The sequence below is a fragment of the Mastomys coucha genome, unplaced genomic scaffold (assembly GCF_008632895.1).
Source record: "Mastomys coucha isolate ucsf_1 unplaced genomic scaffold, UCSF_Mcou_1 pScaffold15, whole genome shotgun sequence".
Taxonomy (NCBI): domain Eukaryota; kingdom Metazoa; phylum Chordata; class Mammalia; order Rodentia; family Muridae; genus Mastomys; species Mastomys coucha.
Window position 1 is genome coordinate 57,446,179 of NW_022196897.1, and position 22,678 is coordinate 57,468,856.

Here is a 22,678-nt window from a genome sequence, read left to right on the forward strand (position 1 = left end):
AGGCTATTACAGTAAGAGTCCCTGAAAATGCATAGCTTGGTGAATTTTTACAGACAACCCTTGAACAACATTCTCCTTCCAGTCACACCCCACCCATTTCCATCCTTCCCTAGCGTGTATTCTGTCTGTCTCACTGATTTGTAGCAATGGCAATTAGTTGGCCTATTTTTGAACTTTATGGTAATATGTACTCATTTCAATATGTCTTCTTTGCCTCGAATATTGCTTTATCCAGGTTGTGTTTTATTAATATATTTAGTACTGTTGAAAATATGCCAAATTTTCTTAATCTGCTGGGGTTTTTTTTTTTTATTTAAAATTTCTGGGTTTTTTTTTTTTTTTTTTTTTTTTTTTTTTCTAGTTAGTGAATTTCCAATTACTTTCTTTAAATTAAAAATCAAAAATTTCAAATACCTGTGCATTTCACTATCTTTTTTTAAAATTTTTTATTGATTTAAGTTTTATTGCATTATGATAAGAAAAGATACATGATTTCAATTTGTTAACATTTAAAAACATATTTTAAGTAAATAGAATTAAATCACATTCTTGTTTCCCTTTTGTACCCCCAACTCCTCCCAGAGATGCCCCCCCTTCAATACCTACAATACCTTTTTTTGGTCATATTCTTTAAATTTTATAAACTATTATAACAATAAAAATGAGTATTATAAAGTTGTTGATATAAAACAACAATCAATTTAACAATATGTAGATGCTTGTCTATAGCAATACTGAAAATACATAGGTTTTCCTCAATATAAATTTTAAATAACTCCAAACATATTTAACTGTATTTTTGTTTGTTTGTTTGTTTGTTTTGTTTTTTTGAGACAGGGTTTCTCTATGTAGCCCTGGCTGTCCTGGATCTCACTCTGTAGACCAGGCTGGCCTCGAACTCAGAAATCCACCTGCCTCTGCCTCACAAGTGCTGGGATTAAAGGCATGCGCCATCACTGCCTGGCCTTTAACTGTATATTTTAAAATAGTACATCACTACTAGTATTTTTTTAAATGAACATAAATATATAAAGTCTTTTTGTTTGTTTGTTTGTTTTGTATTTAGTAGAGCTTAAAATCTTGGCTCTTACTGTGGTACAAGCCCAAAATAAGAACAATTTTTAGACATTGGATTTAATTGTAATAAGGCTGTACTTCAGTGACCCTCACATCACCGAAGTATTTTACCTCCATAGTAGCTAAGCTGAGAGTTGACAGTTCTACTGTGCCAAGGAATGAATTGTAGGCACGATTTTTGAATACAGATTTCCTGCTATGGTCAAAGCTACTTGACTTGAGTGAGTGTCTTTATTCTCAGCCCACAGACAACAGGTTACATTTATTTATGAAATGGTGTGTGTATCAAGATGGTCTATCCATAAAGTCATTCACCAACTGTTTCAATGGACAATGGTTCTGCTTGGAGGGTGGCACAGACTTTAGGGGAGGGGGTAAAACTCTGGTTCATTGGCTATGATAATTTGGAAAAGCATTCATCTCAGAGAAAGAGCAACTTATATAGTCTGCTTCTTCAAACTTGATACAGTAGTTACAAACATCAAGCAAAGCATTCAGTCTCACTCTTTGTTGTTCTCTTATAAGCTACCTCCCAAGTTAATTGTCTACCTTTCTTTTGGCTGTATAAACACTTTTGAAATATGTAAGCCATTCTGAAAACCATAGTATAGTATAAATATATGAAATAAACAATACTACTAATAGAAAGGCTGAGATAGGAGAAGCATGATTTCAAGACCATTATGTGGTACACAGCAAGACACTGTCACAAACAAACAAGCTGAAAGTGTATATGGATTGTACAATATTGGACCTATTTCTCCAATTACCAAATTAGACAGACCATTGGATGACAATCAACAAATTTCTAATTCCTCATATTTTTGGATTTTAATCGATTAGGATATGTTGGTAATATTAATTTTCATATTAAGATATTAAGAAAAAGTAATTGTTACTTCCTGTTGTTTTTGTTGTAAGAGGTGGAATTAGCTTTGTGTGGATTTGTTGAAAGATTACTTTCTTGCTTCTTCTAGAGTGTAATTTCACTCCTTATGTTAATGTTTTCTATTAATTATCCTTTGTAGGGCTGGGTTTGTGGAAAGATATTATATAAGTTTTGTATTGTTATGGAATATCTTGTTTTCTCCATCTATGGTAATTGAGAGTTTTGTTGGGTATAGTAGCCTGGACTGGCATTTGTGTTCTCTTAAGGTCTGTATAGCATCTGCCCAGGATCTTCTAGCTTTCATAGTCTCTGGTGAGAAGTCTGGTGTAATTCTGATTGGCCTGCCTTTACATGTTACTTGACCTTTTTCCTTTACTGTTTTTAAAATTCTTTCTTTGTTTAGTGCATTTGGTGTTTTTATTATTATGTGATGGGAGGAATTTCTTTTCTGGTCCAATCTATTTGGAGTTCTGTAGGCTTCTTGTATGTTCATGGGAATCTCTTTCTTTAGGTTAGGGAGGTTTTCTTCTATAATTTTGTTGAAGATATTTACTGACCCATTACATTGGGAGACTTCACTCTCTTCTATACCTATTATCCTTAGGTTTGGTCTTCTCATTCCATCCTGGATTTCCTGGATGTTTTGGGTTAGGAGCTTTTTGCTTTTTGCACTTCTTTGACTGTTGTGTCAATGTTTTCGATGGTGCCTTCTGCCCCTGAGATTCTGTCTTCTATCTCTTGTATTCTGTTGTTGATGCTTGCATCTATGGCTCCTGATTTCTTTCCTAGGTTTCTATCTCCAGGGTTGTCTCTCTGATTTCTTTATTGTTTCTATTTCCATTTTTAAATTCTGGATGGTTTTGTTCATTTCCTTCACCTGTTTGGTCGTGTTTTCCTGTAGTTTTTTAAAGGATTTTTGTGTTTCCTCTTGAAGGGCTTCTAGCTGTTTACCTGTGTTCTCTATTTCTTTGAGGGAGTTATTTATATCCCTTCTTAAAGTCCCGTATCATCATCATGGGAAGTGATTTTGATCTGAACCTTGCTTTTTTGGTGTGATGGTGTGTCCAGGACTTGGTATGGTGGGAAAATTGGGTTCTGATGAGGCTAAGTAACCTTGGTTTGTGTACACTTCCCCCACCCCCACCATTATCTCTAGTGCAACCTACCCTTGCTAAATCTGACTGGAGCCTGTCCTTCCTGTGATCCTGGTTGTGTCAGAACTCCCCAGAGTCAAGCTGTCTCTGGGATCCTGTGATCCTGGGCTTGCTAGAGTGCCTGGGAGTGGAGTATCCTCTGTGGGACTGACTGGAGAGTTTGTGCCCAAGGTCTGTTCAGGGCACCAGCCCAGACAGACTAGAAGCAACCCGAGCCACTCTTAATCTGCTGTTGATAGGCATTTGTATAACCTTCAATTTGGGACTATTACAGATGTGTACTACCATGAACATTGTCCTGTTCCTTTTGGAGAACATTTGCATACTTGTTTTTGTGATAACACACTTTAAGAGTGGAATATTGGGTCAAAAGGTGTACATGGCTGGGCAGCGGTGGCACAGGCCTTTAATCTCAGCAGTTGGGAGGCAGAAGGCAGAGGCAGGCTAATTTCTGAGTTCTTAATAAATTCTGCTGAATTGCTGTTTGGAGCCTCACTAGCAGTGCTTGAGCTTTCTAAATGTATGTGCACCCTCATTCATGCTCAGTGGTCTCCATCTTTCTTGTTGATGGCTTAAAGTTACATCAGTCCTAGCTGGGGGTAGTGGCTCATGTCTTTAATCCCACCCAGCCTTGGGCTACTCCAGACCAGTCAGTCAAGCCTATACAGTGAGATTCTGTCTCAAAACAAACAAAACAACTGTCTCAGTCTATTCTAAAGCTCTTAATTATCTTTTTAGTACACATTTTAAACAATCTTAAAATTTTAAATTTAACCTGTTTATCTTAAACTACCATAGTATGATATTTGACCTTATAATAAGTGTCAAATGGTCTGTGGAATCAGGTACATACAGTTTTTGTCTTGTTTTGTTTTTGATTAAGGTAGGTTTGAAAGAAGCAAAGGATAAAGGAACAGAAAGTATTGAAATAGTCATCAGATGCTGGACGATCAGCTGCTCAGGAGAGTCCTGTGGGTGGATAAGGCTGCACGAGGCACAAGGAACCTACCCATGTAGAATTTGATGCTACTTTCTAAACCTTGTAGGCCTTCTTTTGTGACAAATGGAATATTAACTAGAGATCGATTTTCAGAGCTCCCTCTGCTGGTGTCCTAGCCGTAATTAAGATATCTTCTTGCCCTAATTTGTGCTGGGCTCTAATGGTGTATAATAAATTTGAGAAAGAAATTAATTTCAAGGTCCATTAAAAACAGATGAAATCGATGTTTGTAGCAAATGAAATGGAAAAATAGAAAGGGTTGTTTATTTCTTTTAGAATTCAGACTAAGCTATTGAGTTGTTTTGAGCTACAGGAAGGATACTTCTGATGACATTGGAAGCTTTCCATTTCCAACAATACTTTAAACTTTATTCTACTGAGGGCGGGTAGGGCAGCATGCTGGGAATCAGTATAGGGTTACCTTTGCAAGTGGATGATACTGCAAAAGCATTCTCCCTGGCTCTTTTTAAATAAAAGATAAACTTTTCAGGGAAGAAGCCCAAAATTCATCAATAAACTAGTTGGATTCTAGATAATGCTACCAGTGGCCATTTAGAACCTATATTTAGATAATTGGATTGGGTATGGACCCAATTAAAAGAGAAAACTTATTCTGAGGGGTATTTAAGGGTTGGCTGAACTTTTTAATACCTGGGGCATCTCACATCTAACTGATAGCTACTTGTGGCAGGGTCCATGACTAGTAGGTGTGACTTCACCTTCTTTCTGACTACAAGTGGATCTGTTTGGTTTGATTAGGACAGGATCTCTCTGCTGTGTAGCCTATCCTGGCATGTGCCACATGCTCCAGGAAGTCACCCTCTGCCTTTTAGAGTTGCTATTTGAGGAGAAATCTATTTGATATTTTGACTTTTAGCTGTTTTGATAATACATACAATTGGAAGGCTTCCATTTATGAAAACTAGCCATAAGAAAATTGAAGAATGTATTCTGATTGCTTTTGTAGTAGACACCCTTGGGGCTGGAGAGATGTGGTGGCTAAGAGCATAGTCTGTTCTAACAGAGGACTGAGTTCAATCTTGAGCACCCACACTGGGCAGTTCACAACAACCCTGTAACTCTAGCTTCAGGGATCTAATACTCTCTTCTGGCTTCTGCAGACACCTGCATTCATGTCTCCATGCCTTACACAGACATATACATGGAAATGGAAGTAAAAATAAAATTGTATTTTATTTTTTTGAGACACTCTCACTAGTAACCCCAGCTGGCCTAGAACTTGATATGTAGACCAGGCTAGGCTCAAACTCCTACAGATCTGCCTACCTCTGCCTCTTCAGGTCTAGGACTAAGGTGTACACCACTATGCCACCCACATCCCCCAAAAAATCTTTTAAAGAAATAACTAATTAGTGAGACCCTTTGGTACTTTTTATTAGAACTAACATCTTTAGATAATTGTTTCCTTTGATATTTAACTTATTTATAAAAAGTTTGTGGCAGGAGATTGCTGAGATGGACAAAGAATTGAGTATCTAGGAAAGATGGAAGACCCATCCGTGGAGAAAGTGAAAGTAACAGCTCTTTTGCAAACAACTCTCTTCAGGAGCCTAGAGTGCAAGGCCACTGCTGCACTCTGGGTAGGGCGTGCTACGGTCCAGGTCCTCCCTTCCCTGTTAGTCATCCTGCTTTCCCGCCCTCTCCTCTCAGTGTCTTCTGTGAATAAGACGCTGACACCTTAGGAAGACCACTCTCCACTCCCTCTTATGTCCCTCTAGAGCTTCCCCAGGTTTAATCCAAAATTTACAGGGAAACATAATAAAACAGAAAAAAAGTAAACACTGATATATCTTTGTAATAGAGCATTACTTACTGAGCAAAAGAAAATATCGTGCTCTCTTCACCAGCACATATACTAAAATTGGAATGATACAGAGATTAGCATGGCCCCTGGGCAAGGATGACATGCAAATTTGTGAAGCATTCCATATTTTTTTTTGTGAAGGCTCTGTACCCCAGTGTAGGGGAATGCCAGGACAGGGAAACCAGAATGGGTGGGTTAGTGAGCAGGGGGAGAGGGCATGGAATAGGGGGGTTTTCGGAGGGGAAATGAGGAAAGGGGATAAAAATTTGAAATGTAAGTAAAGAAAATATCTAATAAAAAAATAAAAAAAAGAGAAAGATATCTAGTTTTGTTGTTTAGGGCTAATGATAGTAAAATAAATTTAAACAAAGAAACAAAAAGGCTGGGTGCTGGAGACACAGGCCTTTAATCCCAGCACTCAGGAAGCAGAGGCTATCTGATCTCTGAGTTCCAGGCCAGTCTGGTCTACAGAGCAAGTTTCAGGACATCCAGGGCTACAGCGAAAAAAAAACTGTCTCAAAACATACAAAGAAAGAAACATTGACCCAAGAAGTACAGTACATTTTTGAATGTTCTAGAAATATCTATAGTTTCATATATATATAAATATGTATGAACTGCACTTTGCATAGCCTTAGAATTGCCCTTAGAGTCATGTGATCAAAAGCTAGATGTAGTAGCCATCCCTGTAACTCCAGAACTTAGGGAGACTAAGATTGCTGACACTTCCAGCCTGGACTACAATGTAAGACCCTGTTTCTAAAAACCAAAAAAGAACTATATAGTCTAGTTCAGAAAATCAGCCTATAAATATTAGTGCAAGCCTCATTTTTAGGGTAGTTTTTGATAGTGTTAATAATCTCAAGCAGAATACAAATTCCTTATCGTGCCAGGTATGGCAGCAGACACCTTTGTGTGTCTTTGCACAGCTAGATCCTTGAGTATGAGGCCAGCCTGGTCTACAGAGAAATGTCTATCCAAAACAACAATGACAAAAGTTACACACTAGCAAAAATCTTTTGGAAAAGCCAATATAAAATTAATTGTATTCACTTTGGGCTTTGTTGGCTATATTTCTCTTACTGGCTGTTAACATTACTATGAATTTAGAAAGTTTGGTAGACAATGTTAATCCACTTTAGAACTTCCTTTCTCTATGCTAGTTCCAGATCTGTTAGGTTTGTGATTAGGGGCCTGTGCACCTCCCTTTGTCCTCCTTGCTCCTCTGCAAGGTTAGCTGTCTGCCCTGGCATTGCTCCTTTATTGGCATTGAACTGAGTGGTGCCTGAGAAGTAAATGCTTGTGTATGTCTCAGTACTGGTTATTTGTCTTGGTACTGCTGATTTGGGGGAGGGTACACCCCCATTCTGCATCCTCTGCCCCCACCTCCAATTTTATTTTCAAGCTTATTTCAAATATTTCTTTTACAGGTACAAGAAAATTCCCCAGGACACAGAGCTGGACTGGAGCCTTTCTTTGATTTCATTGTTTCTATTAACGGTTCAAGATTAGTAAGTTCAACTTTTTGTAGTTTTGTATATAGAACTTTGTAATTTTCTTGTAGAATTTTAAAATTTTTTTCTAGGTTAGATGTGTATCAACTACCCTTTAGGACTAATCATGTTAGGGGCTACTGAGATTTCTCATTGGGTAAAGTCCCTTGCCACAGAAGTCTCAGGACCTGAATTCAATCCCTGGAGCACATGCAAAGAGAGTGAGAAAATTGACTCCAGAATTTCTTCTTACCTCCACATATGCACTACAGAACATGAGTGCTAGCTCTTGTGTGCTCTTGTGTGTTCTCTCTCTCTGTCTCTCTCTCTCTGTCTCTCTCTGTCTCTCTCTCTGTCTTTTTCTCTCTCCCTCTCTCTCTCTGTCTCTCTCTCTCTCTCTCTCTCTCTCTCTCTCTCTCACACACACACACACACACACACACACACACACACACATACAAAATCAGGTGTTCACATAATATATTTAAATTTTATTTGTTTTGTTTCTTCAAGACAGTGTGTCACTATGTAGCCCAGAACTTGCCCTGTAGCCCAGGCTGACCTGGAACTCACAGAGAGCTACTTGCCTTAGTGTCCTGAACCCTGGGATCAAAGGTGTGCACCCTTGCGCCCAGCATATTTAAATTTTTAAGAGAATGATGCTAATAAACATTAAAGTCTCACATCATCTTAGAGATGTAGAATCTCTCCAGATTTGAACTTCATATATTAAAGTTTGAATTTCCTAGACTATTGACAAACGGACTAGGAAAATGGGGCTTCCCTGTCAGTTTTCATGGATCTGAGTTCCATGATACATAAATTTATTGGAACAACAAAAAAAGTTATTCTCAAAAAAAGAGTTATTCTCAAAAAGCAGCTTTTTCTAAACTGTCTTCAATTTACTACTGATATAGTCTGTTGAAAAAGAAATTATGTAACTTCCACAGTTTCTGACATAATGGCCTTTGTTTATACAATACATTAACATTATTTCTCCTTTCCCCTTTTAGCCCTAATAAACAATAGAGCATATATTAGAAAGGTCCAAAATTAGACTTTTAAGGTCAGCACATACTTTAGATTTTAAAAGCTAAGTCATTGTAACTTTGTTAGATGCAACTTCTTACAGGATATTTTGTTGCTTAGTCACCCCAGTGTTGGGTTGGTATTTCATGGTTAGCTATTAGAAAAAGCAGTCTGATGGGATAATATCGAGAAGTCTTAATTTCCTGACATCCTTTTACTTGGAGAAATATTTGAATGTTAATACAACTTTTGCCTGATGAGTGTATATTTATACTGATTATTAATATTACTTTATGAGATGCTTAAACTAATAATTACATTATTTTTACTTATTAAAGACTATGATTTCTATGTTTTTAGAATAAAGACAATGACACTCTGAAGGATCTACTGAAAGCCAATGTTGAGAAGCCTGTAAAAATGCTCATCTATAGCAGCAAAACCCTAGAGCTGCGGGAGACCTCAGTCACACCAAGCAACTTGTGGGGAGGCCAGGGCTTGTTGGGGGTTAGCATCCGTTTCTGCAGCTTTGATGGGGCCAACGAAAATGTTTGGCATGTGCTGGTAGGTATTGACCATGAACTGCTCCTGTGGGTGTGAGCGTAGTGTAGGAAGCAGGACAGGCACTGGTCATCTCCAGGTTGAGAAGACTATAGAGATTAAGGATTGTATTGTGTTATAGAGATACTATGTTTTTTTCATTTCTGAAAAATCAGCATCCATTGCTGTTTAGGTACGGATTAGTTTTTAATTCAAGGAAGAAAAGCCAAAGAGTTGATAATGCATAGAAATATTTTAAGTATCAAATATTATATGGTTTTTGTGGTTAGAAATTTAAAATATATAATCTCTAGTTTCTTAAATCTGACATTTCTTATATGGGATATTGGGGGTTCTTCAGACACTATAGTTAAAAGCTATCACTCTAAAATGTGGACAGTTGCTTTCTGTGTGCTCAATGGGGGTATGTCTCTCATCCTAGGAAGTGGAATCAAATTCTCCAGCAGCACTGGCAGGACTGAGACCTCACAGCGATTACATCATTGGAGCTGATACCGTCATGAATGAGGTAATAAAATACTGCTTAGTAAGGAGTCGTGCTAGGTAGTTACTGTAGTTGCTAGTAGTCAGGGTCACATCTCCTCTCTGCTGGTTAAGTTCAGGATACTTTCAAGTTCCTGACGCCGAAGGATGTTAAATGGAACATCTGAAGCTGTCTCCATAAGGATGGTTCTGAGAAAACATGTGATCCTTGCACAGCTTCTAGAGACACCTCTAGAGCACCTCCAGCAAGTCTCATTTCTCATTGGTTGGACTTGTCCATTATACGTCGCTGCAGAGGCTCCCTTAGCTCAGCTGTGTTAGTCAGATCCTTTTCCTCAGCTATCAGCTAGTGGAAATATGCACAAAATCAAAACAGAGGAAAATAAGGCACCTGAGTAACCAGGCTCTGGAGAAGAGTTCATAGTAAGCACAGCAGGCTTTGGAACTGGCCAGAGGCCTGGCATCTAGTGGACTTGCTTGAATTAATATAATATGTACATTAAATTAAAGTCTGCTTGGCTAGTTGGTATTAAATAGTGACTTCCATGCCTAAGATAGGGCCCTGAGGCTGAATTATTTTAGGAAGCTTCTCAGTTGATTTTGAAGGGAGCCAAATTTGAGACACTGTTCTCAAGTACAGTACCTTTAAGTTTTTTTTCTTTATGATATGCAGTCTGAAGACCTGTTCAGCCTTATTGAAACCCACGAAGCAAAGCCCCTTAAGCTCTACGTGTACAACACAGACACAGACAACTGTCGAGAAGTGATCATTACACCAAATTCTGCATGGGGTGGAGAAGGCAGGTACGATCATTCATTCACAAGGTGAAATTATGACTACTTAATCTTAGCAGCCAGAGATGTGTTAGAACCTTTATTTTACTATTTTATAAAAGAATGCTCATTTTTAAATAACATTTTGATTTTTTTAAAAATTCTGAGAAAAAATGATATAGAATTTTGAAATTAATGATACATTTTTTTTAAAGTACACGCCTAGGGAGAATAGCACCCATTTTTATAGCCCATTTGTTTTGTTTTGCTTTGCTCTTCTTGGCCTAAGAGATAACTGCCTTTCTGGATTTGAGGAATTATTGATTGCAAGTCATAATTACAGAATTAAACTTTACACATGTTCTTGCCCCTGCTCCATTTGTATGGTTTCCTTGTTTCATAGAGTTAGGAAGGACTCCGTATGGACTCTGTATCCTCACAGTATTTTTATTTTACTACCTAAGGTTCTGGAGTTAAATGTGTTTAACCACCAGAATTCTGAGTTGTTGCAAATCAAGAAAAGATCAGGTTTGAGCATCTGGCTTGTCTGTGGCAGCACTTAATCATGTTATCATTGTCTACTCTCAGGCTTATCATATCCAGAAACAAGGTCTTCTCAAGGCATTCACAATTGATCCACTCCAGAGGTAGATTGCGTGCCTAGTAGCACAAAGCCCTGGCTTTGATCCCCAGCACTACATAAAGCCAGACATTATACACATACATACCTTTAATCACAGTATTCAGGAAGTAGAAGCAGAAGGATCACAAGTTCAAGAGCATCTTGGACCACATAAGACACTGTCTAAAAAATAATTGATCCCCTTGAGAAGGGATTGCCTCATAAACTTAACTTGCAAAGAAGCTTCTGTGTGCTACATTTGGCACATTTTGTTTCACAACACAGAAAGGCCCTCTCCCAGTGTGCTTTCGTTTTGTTTTCTTTCTCTTGCTGTGATACAATACCCTGGCAGAGAGCGGCTTGTGGGGAGACAACTGTTATCTTAGCTCACAAGTTCAGGTTGCAGTCCATCACTTTGAGGAAGTCACAGTAGCAGGAGCTTGAGACATCAAGTCACAACACAGCTGCAGCAGAGACAAATGTGTTTGCTCAGTGCTCCGCTAGCTTTCTCTGCTCTGACACAGTACAGGGACCCAAACCAAGGGGTGGACTGGGTCTTCTGCATCAATTAGCAACCATGCCAGTCCCCACAGCCACGCCACAGTCCCCCCACCCCCCGATCTGGACAGAACCTCACTGAGACTCTCCACACTGGAAGAATACACAAGTCAGTGCTATAGCAGAGATATCGCTTGCTCTTTCATGTTTTTTTTTTTTTTAAGGAATTATTTGTTTATCTTATATGAGTACACTGTCACTGTCTTCAGCCACTCCAGAGGAGGGCATCCGATCTCATTGTAGATGGTTTTGAACCACCATGTGGTTGCTGGGATTTGAACTCAGGACCTCTGAAGAGCACTCAGTGCTCTTAATTGCTGAGCCATCTCTCCAGCCCCTTGCTCTTTCATGTTTTAATGACATTGACTGTATACTGTACATTAGAGCCCTTCAGTTGTAAACATCTGTAACATCTGCCTATTGTTCCTTTCCTTTGAAGACTTTCTGCTTTTATGTAGTTAATACCATTTATGGGCATGTCTTTAGACAGTTCCTTTTCAGCCATTTTCTCAAGTGTGCTCTACCTGTGTACTCAGAGCATCTCTGACTCTTTTCCTTTATCCTTTAGACACTGACCATGTGTTACTCAGCCACTCTTCATTTCAAGCCTCTCTTGAATTTACAGCAGATTTTGCTGTTGCTTCAAGCTCTCTCTCTATCATTACCTACTTATTTTGAATAGCAGGCACCTCATAAGCCAGTGTGGTGGTGCCTTCCCCAGTGCCGAGAAACTTGATATAGCAGGATTAATTCCAAGTTCAAGATCAACCTGGGCTACTTAGCAAAACCCTGTTGGTCCCATCAAACACTATCCCCCAGCAAAAATAAAAAACAAACAGCCATAACACAACTCCTTGCTTTAAAATGTAAATATGCCAAAAGGTGACCACGGATCAATATAGATGACTTTATCCTTCTTCCATTAATTTTGAGAGAAATGTAGCTTTGATAAGAGAAAATGGAAGTGTAATTTCGAAATACAAAGCATCACTGTGAAAATCAGATTTGGATAAGGAAGAACTGAAGTTAGACACGTCCCACTCCACCAGCTTTTGGTAGTAGTGGGGCCAGCAGATAATATGTGTGCCTTGGCAAAGGAGAGAGATGGAGAAATCCTTGTATAGTGGCTCTGAAAGTCCCAGGTGCCAGGGAAAGATGAGATCGTGCTGGAAACAAACTGGAACCTTACCTTGTCAAAGACCGTATATGCAGTGGTCCAGCTTTGGCGTACTTTGAGCTATAAGACTGAGCTTCTATAAGCTGTAAGACAAGTAAGCCTTCACTGACTCCAGCGTGTGGAAAGAGCTATCACCATAGTCTGAGTACATTCATATGAATTCGTGCTTGTCCTTAGAGACAACTAAAGACCCAGGTGCAGAAAAAAAGCATTCCACTGATAAAAGAAAGAACCTATTTTTAGTTTTCATGTTACTTCCAAAATTTTCAGCTCTGAGCAGAAGCTGATCAGCTGACTTTAGCCATGAGTTTCTCAAATGATTGGCACTACACTCAGAGGACAGCAGGAATTACCCAGAGGTAATTGACAGAACTGGAAAGAAGCAGTGTGCTCACATCTGTTAGAAAGGTGCCTCTCCGAAGAAATTGTCAACAAAAATATAAATCTGATTTACGCTGTACTCTTCAAATGATGTCATCATATAGATGTGTGGGCACATCATATAGAACTCTTCAGTGGGCAGGCAGGGGGTGATTTATACAGTAGGTAGTAATTAGGTGTCTGCCTAGTGTCGAGAAATGTTAAGGTTTTATTACCTTAAAGACTCTGTTCCTACTAGCCTTAATATTTTATTGAAGGGGACAGGTAGTAAAAGTAAACATGCTATGTCCTGAATGGTGATAAATGTTTGAAGAAAAAACAGGAACTAAGAGTAGTGTCCGGAGTGGACTTACAGTGTTATATGTAGGGTGGAGCCCAGAGACCTCTGAGAAGATGGCATTATTTAAAAGAATGAAAAGCAGATCAGGAATCTAGACTACATGAGACCATGTCTCAAGAAAACCCAAAGGAGTGGGAAGAAATACATGGGCTTATATGTTTTAAAACCTCAAAGAAGTGAAGTTGTGTTTTGTAACAATAAGAAAAATATCTTTTAGCCTTGGATGTGGCATTGGCTATGGTTATTTGCACCGAATTCCTACACGCCCCTTTGAAGAAGGAAAGAAGATTTCCCTTCCAGGACAAATGACTGGCACCCCCATTACTCCTCTTAAGGACGGGTTTACGGAGGTAAGATAGTTTTACCTGGTGGTCATTTCTGTATGTGCAAACCTATGTTGGTGGCTGTAGTTGAGAAATGCAGTGCTGAGTTATGCAGTAAGCATCATGTTGAATTTGAGGTTCCTGTACATCTGGAGGGAGGTGTATGCTGACTGGCCTTTAGACAACAGAGGACTAGGTGTTCAGATTTGAGATCATTAGTACAAAAGGCAGTTTAGGCCAGTGGAAGTGCTGAAAATGGTCACAGCATTGTGCGGCTTGTAGGGTTTTTAACAGTTCTTAGGAAGGCATCCCAGGGGTTCACTTCTTCTGTCTACTTAGCCACATAAAAAACATACTCCTGAAAAGATGTAAAGGTGGTGCTAGATTTTGGTGGTGGGGTGTGTGTGCGTACATACGTGCGTGAGTGCGTAAGTGAGTGCATGTTTGTGTGAGTACATGTATGCATGTCCTCAAGGAGGCCCAAAACGGGAATTGGAGCCCTAGAAGTTAGTTATGAGCAGCTGTGAACTGCCCAGTGTGGGTGCAGGGAACCCAAGCCAGGTCTTCTGTAGTGCTCACTGCCTGTGTTGCCATCTCTCCAGACCCTGCCATATTGTCTTAATTCAGCCTTCCCCACTTCCAGAGGAAGTGCAGCTTCTGAGAAATTTCTCCTTTCCTTACTCTCCATGCCTGCAAGGTCTGGGGCCAGAGCCCAGGTAGTTTCACCCTCTTCCACCCAGTGATTGGTGCCAACTACCTAGAGAGTTCAGCATGTGAAGACCGTAGTGCCATGTGGCAGCCAGGGAAAGGACAGAATATAAGAGAATGCAGAAAGTCATAAGGGAATTAGAAGTGACACTGAATATAGGAACTCTAGAGTGTCCAGAGACCAGGTTCCTGAAAGGAGAGGTATTGTCAGTGAGAGAAGAGTGAATACATTGAGGAGGTCAAAATCTTGAGATAGGAGAAATGAATCATGATATTAGGAGTTCTAGCTGGTTTCTCAACTAATTCATAAGTAATTCTCCACCCACACCCTTTTTTGCTAGGTCCAGCTGTCCTCAGTCAGTGCTCCATCTTTGTCACCATCAGGAACTACAGGAGTTGAGCAGAGTCTCTCTGGACTCTCCATTAGCTCAGCGCCACCGGCTGTCAGCAATGTTCTCAATACAGGTATGTGGAGCTGAGCTCACCAAGCTGGCTTTACCCATGCTCTACCCGAGGCAGCTCTTTTCCTTCTGGTTTAATGTTGTCTTTAACAGCTGTATGGAGAGAGAATCCCCATGCCATCCACCTCACCCACTTTAAGTGGTTTTTAGTTATTTACAGAGTTATACAACTAACTGCATTGCCCCCACACCCCAAAGAAACCCTCCACTCACCTTTAGCCACTCCCTGGTTTCCGTAGTCTGCCAGGCTGAAGCAGCTACTGATCTTGCCACCCACTGTGGACATTTCATAAAATATGTAGTCTTGTGACTGCTTTGTGTTCTTAGCTCAATGTATTTAATTAATACATTAATTAAATGTACACATTTAATTAATAATGTTTTACGGTATGTCTGTTACATTTTCTTACCTATTTATCAATTGAGGGATATTTAGGCTGTTTCTATTTGGTTTTCTGAGTGAGGCAGCCTATACCCTGTGAGCAAGTCTCTGAGTCTGTATGAGGTCACATTTCTGTGGCGTGTTTACCCACATGCGTGTGGAGTCACTCAGTCCCAACACAGCTTTTTTCCCATTTGTCATCTCCTGTTTTCTGGTTTCTCCTCTTCATAATGTCTGGAGTTGATTATATAGTGTCCATATTGTTATAAGAAATCAGAAGCACTAACTGAAATCTGACATTGTTTACTTAGGAAATATTTGGAGGGGGTGTTTGTTTTTGTTTGGTTGGTTGGTTGTTTTTTTTTGTTTTTGACTCATTTAGCTATTTGTATTCAGAATTTGCTTATCCATGACTCTGTTCCGGATTAGATTGCCCATCAAGAAGCATTGATAGGTATGATGTCTGGAGTTGGTCATCTGGTTTAAGTTCTGCCACTTCTCAGAATCAGCTTTCCTTCCTAAGAGGGTATGCAGCCATTACTGCAGGTGGACAAGTTTCCCAAATGCAGTCAGACCCTCGTGTCATTAGACACGAATCACAGACTCAGTAGCAGGGGGCTTATTTTTCATCTGATGTGTGAGTTCTTTCTGATGCTATGCTGATTTCTTACATCCATCTCGACCTTCTAGTTGATTTCTGAGTTGATATGATAAAGATAAGTCGGGTTGCTTCACAAGGCAGCAGGCCTATCTGGCCAAGTCATTCTAATGTGCCGAGAATGACTTTTGGAGAAAATTGACAGCTCGTTTTGGTTCCTCCCATGTCACTTTACAGCTAAACCTGTAGTGTGCTAGATGCACAGGCACTGAGGTCCCTGGAGCTGATGACATGGCTTCTGGATACTGAAGAGACAAACAGGAATGAAGCAGTGCTTACTCACAAAAGACTGAAAAGAACTGAATGTTTTCACTCTCGAGTCCATTTAAAAAGACAGTACTAAAATTTTCAGTGTAGAGCATGAATTTCAGACAGGAAAGTGGTAACAACATGACACGTCAGAAGCAGCTTCCTGTTAGAAGTGTTTCCGTCATGACTTCTTGTTCTCAAAGAACTCCACATAATAATTGTGGGCAGAGGAGAGTGTGTTGGATTTTTTTCTTTAAGTTTTTTGTAGCTGTTTTAGAACATTAAGTGGGGTCAGTGTGAATTTGGTGCACATCTCACACTGCACTCTCCCACTTTCTTGTGTGACTTTTCTGCAGAAAGTATATTACCACTTATAAGCCAAGGTTTTTATTGTTTCCTGTGTTTCATCTCCTTCCCTCCCTGTATGAAAGGTTGTGTTTCTCTTTCTTCTCACTGACAGGGCCTCGGTGCCTAGAACACTGTGAAGCAAAGAGTGGGTCCCCTGTAGCTAGAGTGCCTGAACCCACCAACCATCCCACTCCCTTAAGAACCTGACAACAGGGGGGCTGGGGAGGTGGCTCAGCAGTTAGGGCGCTGGCTACTCTTCCAGAGGTCCTGGATTTGATCCCCAACACCCACGTGCCAGCTCACAACCATTTGTAACTGCAGTCCCAGGGATGCAACATTATTTTCTGGCATCTGAGGACACTATACACCTATAGTACACAGATATATATAGGCAAAACATTCACGCACATAAATACAATAACTTTAAAAAAATCTGATAACAACAAAGAACACTCTTCTCCAAAACTGCTAGGAACCTCCCAGACTGAGTGAAGGCCACTCAGGGTTAGGGCTAGTCAGTCAGGTTTTGGTACAAGAAATGAGATTTACCTTTAAAAGAGAAGAAATATCATGTGAAAGGTTTTATTAGGATATAGGATTTAAGCAAATCCAAGCTCTTTTTTTCTTTTTGTAAAAAAAAAAAATTTTAGATTTCTTTTTTTAATGTGTATGAGTGTTTTGCCTTTGTGTGTGTGTACGTGCACTACACGTACTCCTGCTGCCTTTGGAAGTCAGAGAGGGCATCAGATCCCCTAGAACTAGAGCAGCAGACTGTTGTGAGCTACCCTGTGGGCAGTGGGAACCGAGTCCTCTGGAGGAGCAGCCAGTGCTAAGCCCTCCCTCCAGCCTGTCTTCATTTTCTTAAAGGCAAGATTTAAGATAGAAATATAAAATAGTTACAGCATTGCTATTGTATGTTACTACTTAACCAGCACACACTGATAACAGTGGGGTCCAGAAAAGAGAGGAGTTTCCCATACTGGAGTTTCACAGCCTGAGGTCCTAGAACTCTGGCCATTGCCATGACAAGGCTTTCTCTTCTTCATCTCTTTCTTTCTGTCCTTCCTTTCCTCTCCCCTCCTCCTCTGCCCTCTTTTACATGTCTCCAGTGTCTTCAGGAAAGCACTTTGTACACTAGTAAATAAGACAGCTGCCTGTGATTAGCTATTCCTGTTCAGAACAGTTTACCCCTGTTGCTGATTTAAACATATCTCTGTCTGGCCCCAGCCTGGCTCAGCTTGGAGCTTGAGCACCACTGCCTGGAACACTGACCCAGCAGGTGTGAGGAGACACCTAAAGTTGGAGCCCAAGTCTAAGCATGAGTTCATTTGTTTGATATGCATTCACGTAGCTTGACAATCAATGTGTACTGTGTTTTCAGCGTGCCTGGGTTTTGCCTTCCATCCCTTTCATGAGGTATGGAATTTTCCACTTGCTGAGTCACGTTGGCTCATTTGGAATTAGCTCAGATTTGGGATTTTTTTTTCTTTTTTTTTTTTTTAAAGATTTATTTATTTCATTTATATGAGTACACTGTAGCTGTCTTCAGACACACCAGAAGAGGACATTGGATCCCATTTCAAATGGTTGTGAGTCACCGTATGATTGCTGGGAATTCCAGGACCTCTAGAAGAGCAGTTGGTGCTCTTAACCACTGAGCCATCATCTCTCCAGTCCCAGATTTTGGATTTTCAATTAAGGGTGTCTAACATGTATTACTATTGTGACAGAAAAACCTCCCACTTGAATAAGTTAATGCCAGTAGACAAGTCGTCATCAGATGGCATCCTGAGGATCCTTGTACATGGAGAATATTTCCACGAGCCTCTCCTGGTACAGGTGGGGATGCGTTGGGTATGTAGGATCCTAAGGTTAAAGGAAGCCTAATCCTTCTCTGCACTTCTGGAAATCCAGGTGTTGTTTGTCTGCTGAGATATCTCTGTTGTCATCCTTGTTCAGACCAGCTTTCACTGCTTCCAGGGCCGAAGGCACTCCAGCAGCCCTGTGGCGCTCTAGCAGCCCTGTGCTTACACTGTTTCCATGACCCAGGGCGCTCCAGCAGCCCTGTATTTAACACTGCTCAGGGCCGAGGGCGCTCCAGCAGCCCCGTGCTTGCACAGCCTTCAAGTTTGCATGAGCCTGCTCTTGATCTGACCCATCTTAGGTTAGTGACAGACTTCTTATCCAGGAAGTTTATTCAGGGAAGGCTACAGTTTTTTCACCCCTCACCAGGCTGTGGCTAGGGTGTCTGTAAGGGCCATACATTCATTGGTGAGTTAGCTCTGAAAGGTTATACATAGTAAAGGATGCAGCCAAGAGTTAGACCTGGCCATAGTGAGGACCAAACAGCATCCTCCTGTATGTGATGTGATCATATGTGGTAGCAGAATTGGTTTTAAAGTGATTTAATATGCTTTATTTTAGGTGTACCAACTGTACCATTGTTGCCACCACAAGTAAACCAGTCCCTTGCTTCTGTGCCACCAATGAACCCAGCTACCACATTACCAAGTAAGCAGAAGGCTAAAGACTTGTTTGGTAATGGTATTTGCTAGTGAAACTCTGTCTTTTAATCATCCATTTTTACTGCAGAACTCTGAGTCAGAACAGGGGTGTTCTTAGGAGGCCAGGAAGCAGGTGCCACTTAGCCTAAGACTCCCAACCCCTCACCTCCCCACCCATGTGTGTGCAAGACTTCCTGGTGGCTGTTCTGTGGCTGTCCTGGCTAAGATGGCACCGTATTTATTTATGTATTGAGAAGCTTACATGTTAAATTGTGTGAATTCTTAGTATTTCCAGTGCAGACTAAGTCCCATTGTCTAGCTGATATCAATGAGATGTTACTTGAGCGATGAGTGCATGTGTTGTCAGGGCCTCCCATTATAAGCCCACAGTCGTCAGCGTGCAGATGTTGTCAGCCATGAACTGCACATGTGCTCACACAGAGTGATGGGGCAGCATGGTGAGCTGTTGTATGTAGGTGTCTACTCTACTTGTCCTTCCTAGGTAGTTGCTATAGTAAATGAGCCTTTTCTCCAGGTACTGGGTCACTGGGCACCTTCTCTTTTGTCCAGGGTCTTGGGAGCATTTGTTGCTTGTTGTAACATTTGCTGGTTTCACAGCCTAATCCCTTAGACACAAGAACATGCTCTGTGAGATTCAGTTGTTGCCCATCAGTGAACCCTGGTGTTGGAATTCTGAAGAGATCCTTTTGTCAGCATGTGGTGATCTGTCTCCTTCCCAGGTAAACGACTTACCTTGTGTTTTTTCTTCCCCCCTGCTCAGGTCTGATGCCTTTGTCAGCAGGGCTGCCTAGCCTCCCCAACCTCCCCAGCCTCTCCAACTTCAACCTCCCTGCTCCACACATCATGCCAGGGGTCGGCTTGCCAGAGCTCGGGAACCCGGGTATGTTGCATGCCTTGCCCTCCTAAGACATTGCTAATAAAAAATGCATTCAGGAAAGTGAGGCCTCCAGTTCAGTCTTTTCCAGAAAGAGCAACTTAGCTTAACACATTTCAGCTACTTTTAATCAGTATCCATCTTTTTATGGAGAAGAAAGAAGTTCATGACCCAGCCTTCTGCCTCCTCCCTTTCTCTACACCATGGCAGGTTCGGCTCCAGGCAGGCTATTGCAGAATCAGTGAGTGCACTGTGCACTGAATTTGACAGTGTGGTACAGGTCACCTGCTAGAGATGCTGGAATCCCCTCTCTTCACTTCCTGTTTAAGGATGCAACCCACAGGAAATGCTGGTGCCTGCTCTGTGCAGTCCTGGCTTTCTGAGATTGGAGGGGGAGGGGGAGTCTCACTGTGTAGCTGGCCTCACAGTGAGACTATCCTCAAATGGTTTGACTTCCTGTCTCAGCCTCTCAAGTGCTAGGACCACAGGTCTGTACTCAGTGTCAGCTAAGTGTTCTCTGTTGTTGACAGGTGTTTTTAAAGTAGTAACCCAGAGTACTAGCTGCCAGCAGGTGGCTCTTAGATCATATATGCCCAAGTGAAAAGGGAACAGCAGTCCCCAAGTCTGCTCGTGCTGATATTCCCCGTGACTGCTCATTCATGACACTAAATATTGGTGGTCATTGTCACACTTCTGACGGATTTCCAATTCTTACATCAGCTCAGCACATCTTCAGTGCCAGGGCTGAAGAACAAGGGACCCAGAAAGCCCCAGCCGCACTGACCACACTCCCTGCTTTTCCGTGGTGCCCATATTCTTGGTCCCCTCTGTCTTTAAATGCAACAAGCATCTAAGAGCAGCTTCTCTAGCCCCTGATATCCTGGACACACCCTGTACAATCTTTCCCTTTGCTCTTTCCTCTTGAAAAATCTCTAGAATAATGTACCAAGAACAGCATAGACAGTTGTCTCAGGGCTTTCCCAGATGCAGGGTGGCTTCCTTGAGGCTCCTTCCTCTTAGCGGACAGGAGGCAGCTGTAGCTGGACTTGCTCCTTGCCTGGGAGCAGGGTCCTCCTAAGTCACATCCGGCTAGTGCCCGAGAATACCATAGAGCACTGCTTTCCATCATTCAGGAAGGGTCTGTTGTCTTGATGCACATACCCTAAGTGCAGGGCTGAGGCACACAGAGCTTGGGAATGGAAAGCTGGAAAGCTTTTGGCCCCAGCCTCCAGTTAGAGGTCAGCAGAGGAAACTGTGCTGCCTCCGTGGCTGCAAGGTTCTTAGGAGGTACAGGTGGAGGAGCTTGGCAGCAGCACTCTGGTCGCTGGGAGATATGTGACCTCTGCTGTTTCTATCCTAGGTTTGCCACCTCTTCCCTCCTTGCCTCCCCGAAACTTACCTGGCATTGCACCTCTCCCCATGCCGTCCGAATTTCTCCCGGCATTCCCTTTGGTTCCAGAGGGCTCTTCTGCAGCCAGCGCAGGGGAGCCGCTGTCTTCCCTTCCTGCCATGGGCCCACCTTCTGACCTTGTCATGACTACTGCAAAGGCAGACACCTCTTCCCTCACTGTGGATGTGATGTCTCCTGCTTCCAAGGTCCCCACCACTGTTGAGGACAGAGTCGGCGACTGCACCCCAGCCGTTGAGAAGCCTGTGTCTGCAGTTATGGATGCAAATACTTCTGAGTCTTCTTAACTTGGAACCAATCTTCAGAACCGACGTGGTCTGTTTATTTAACCACGGGATCATGTCTGGAATCGCAAACTACCATTGATTTCATACTAGTTTGTACCGTATCTGTAGGTGTCCTGTACATAATTCTAGGGGGAAACTACACAAGAGGCTGAGGGCTTATCTCCCACCAAGTTGGGGGAATTACAGCCGAGGAGGGGAATCTGAGATTGTGCTTGTAATTTAAACAACCAAAAAAGTTGTTATGGGTGGCTTGCTGCCAGGCATCTACTGCCATTCTGGGATGTACATCTTTGGAAAAGAGATGGCAGGGTGCCCGCCAGGTTCCCTGTGCCACTGCTATGCCTTGTATAAGAAAATGAAATACTTTATGCCTAGTGCCCACATGCAACATTTCTTGTACTTTGTAAGTCGTTTGCAAGAACACAGACCACCTCACTAAACTGTAAAAGGAAACAAGAATTTAATGTTGGTCTCTGTGAGTTGCATCTCTATTACGGTTTACACAAAGCTCCCAGTTGAAGATGTTTTGTTCCGGTTCATGGCACACTATTAATTGAACATCTTTTTATTCTGCCTGTACACAGATCTTGTTTTGAACTCAGAATTACTCAGACACCATTTTGTAGCTGCTGTTGTTGCTTTAGATGCCTGTGGTAAGATGGCATTTAAAGAGAAAGAGAGGAGAAGCTGCACTCTGTAGCTACTTAACGGTATCGCGGCAATAAACTTCAGTCGCTTTACATTCTCCTTGTGTTATATCTAAATGACATGCATGTACTTCATGTGTGCCTCACATCTCAGCTTATGGTGGGTATGTCTTTCTAAGTTTCCAAGAGATGTTACATCAAGTGGAATTGATTTCCTGGGTGATATAAAAGCATCTGATAGCCCCCTTTGGAAATAAGATGGAAGCAGTTTGTTGACTGTTGACCTGGTATTAGCAGAAAGACACCCACACTGCATCAGTGGCCATTGCTGGCCCTCTGCCAGAAACTCAGCCCCTCTCCCAGGATGCATTTATAGTGACATAGGCCTAAAGTTGAGTGATGTAGAAGTCTCCAGCAGTCCCAGTACCGGGCATCTCTGAAGCTC

General features: G+C 41.5%; 1 protein-coding gene and 1 non-coding gene across 4 annotated transcripts in view; both read left to right on the forward strand.

The window, feature by feature from the left end:
* Gorasp2 (golgi reassembly stacking protein 2) overlaps positions 1-22,331 on the forward strand; it is a 31,261-nt gene extending 8,930 nt beyond the window's left edge. For all 3 annotated transcript variants that reach the window (XM_031370572.1, XM_031370573.1, XM_031370574.1), the window contains 9 exons: positions 7,376-7,456; positions 8,828-9,031; positions 9,450-9,536; positions 10,185-10,315; positions 13,581-13,713; positions 14,736-14,859; positions 18,917-19,003; positions 19,778-19,897; positions 21,252-22,331. In XM_031370572.1, coding sequence (XP_031226432.1) covers positions 7,376-7,456; positions 8,828-9,031; positions 9,450-9,536; positions 10,185-10,315; positions 13,581-13,713; positions 14,736-14,859; positions 18,917-19,003; positions 19,778-19,897; positions 21,252-21,586 — 1,302 coding nt within the window. In that variant the 3' untranslated portion in view covers positions 21,587-22,331. The remainder of the gene's footprint in view (positions 1-7,375; positions 7,457-8,827; positions 9,032-9,449; positions 9,537-10,184; positions 10,316-13,580; positions 13,714-14,735; positions 14,860-18,916; positions 19,004-19,777; positions 19,898-21,251) is intronic.
* LOC116092655 lies at positions 5,973-6,076 on the forward strand. The gene has a single exon (XR_004119396.1). It is a non-coding gene; the product is annotated as a U6 spliceosomal RNA (small nuclear RNA).
* Positions 22,332-22,678: the final 347 nt, after the last annotated feature.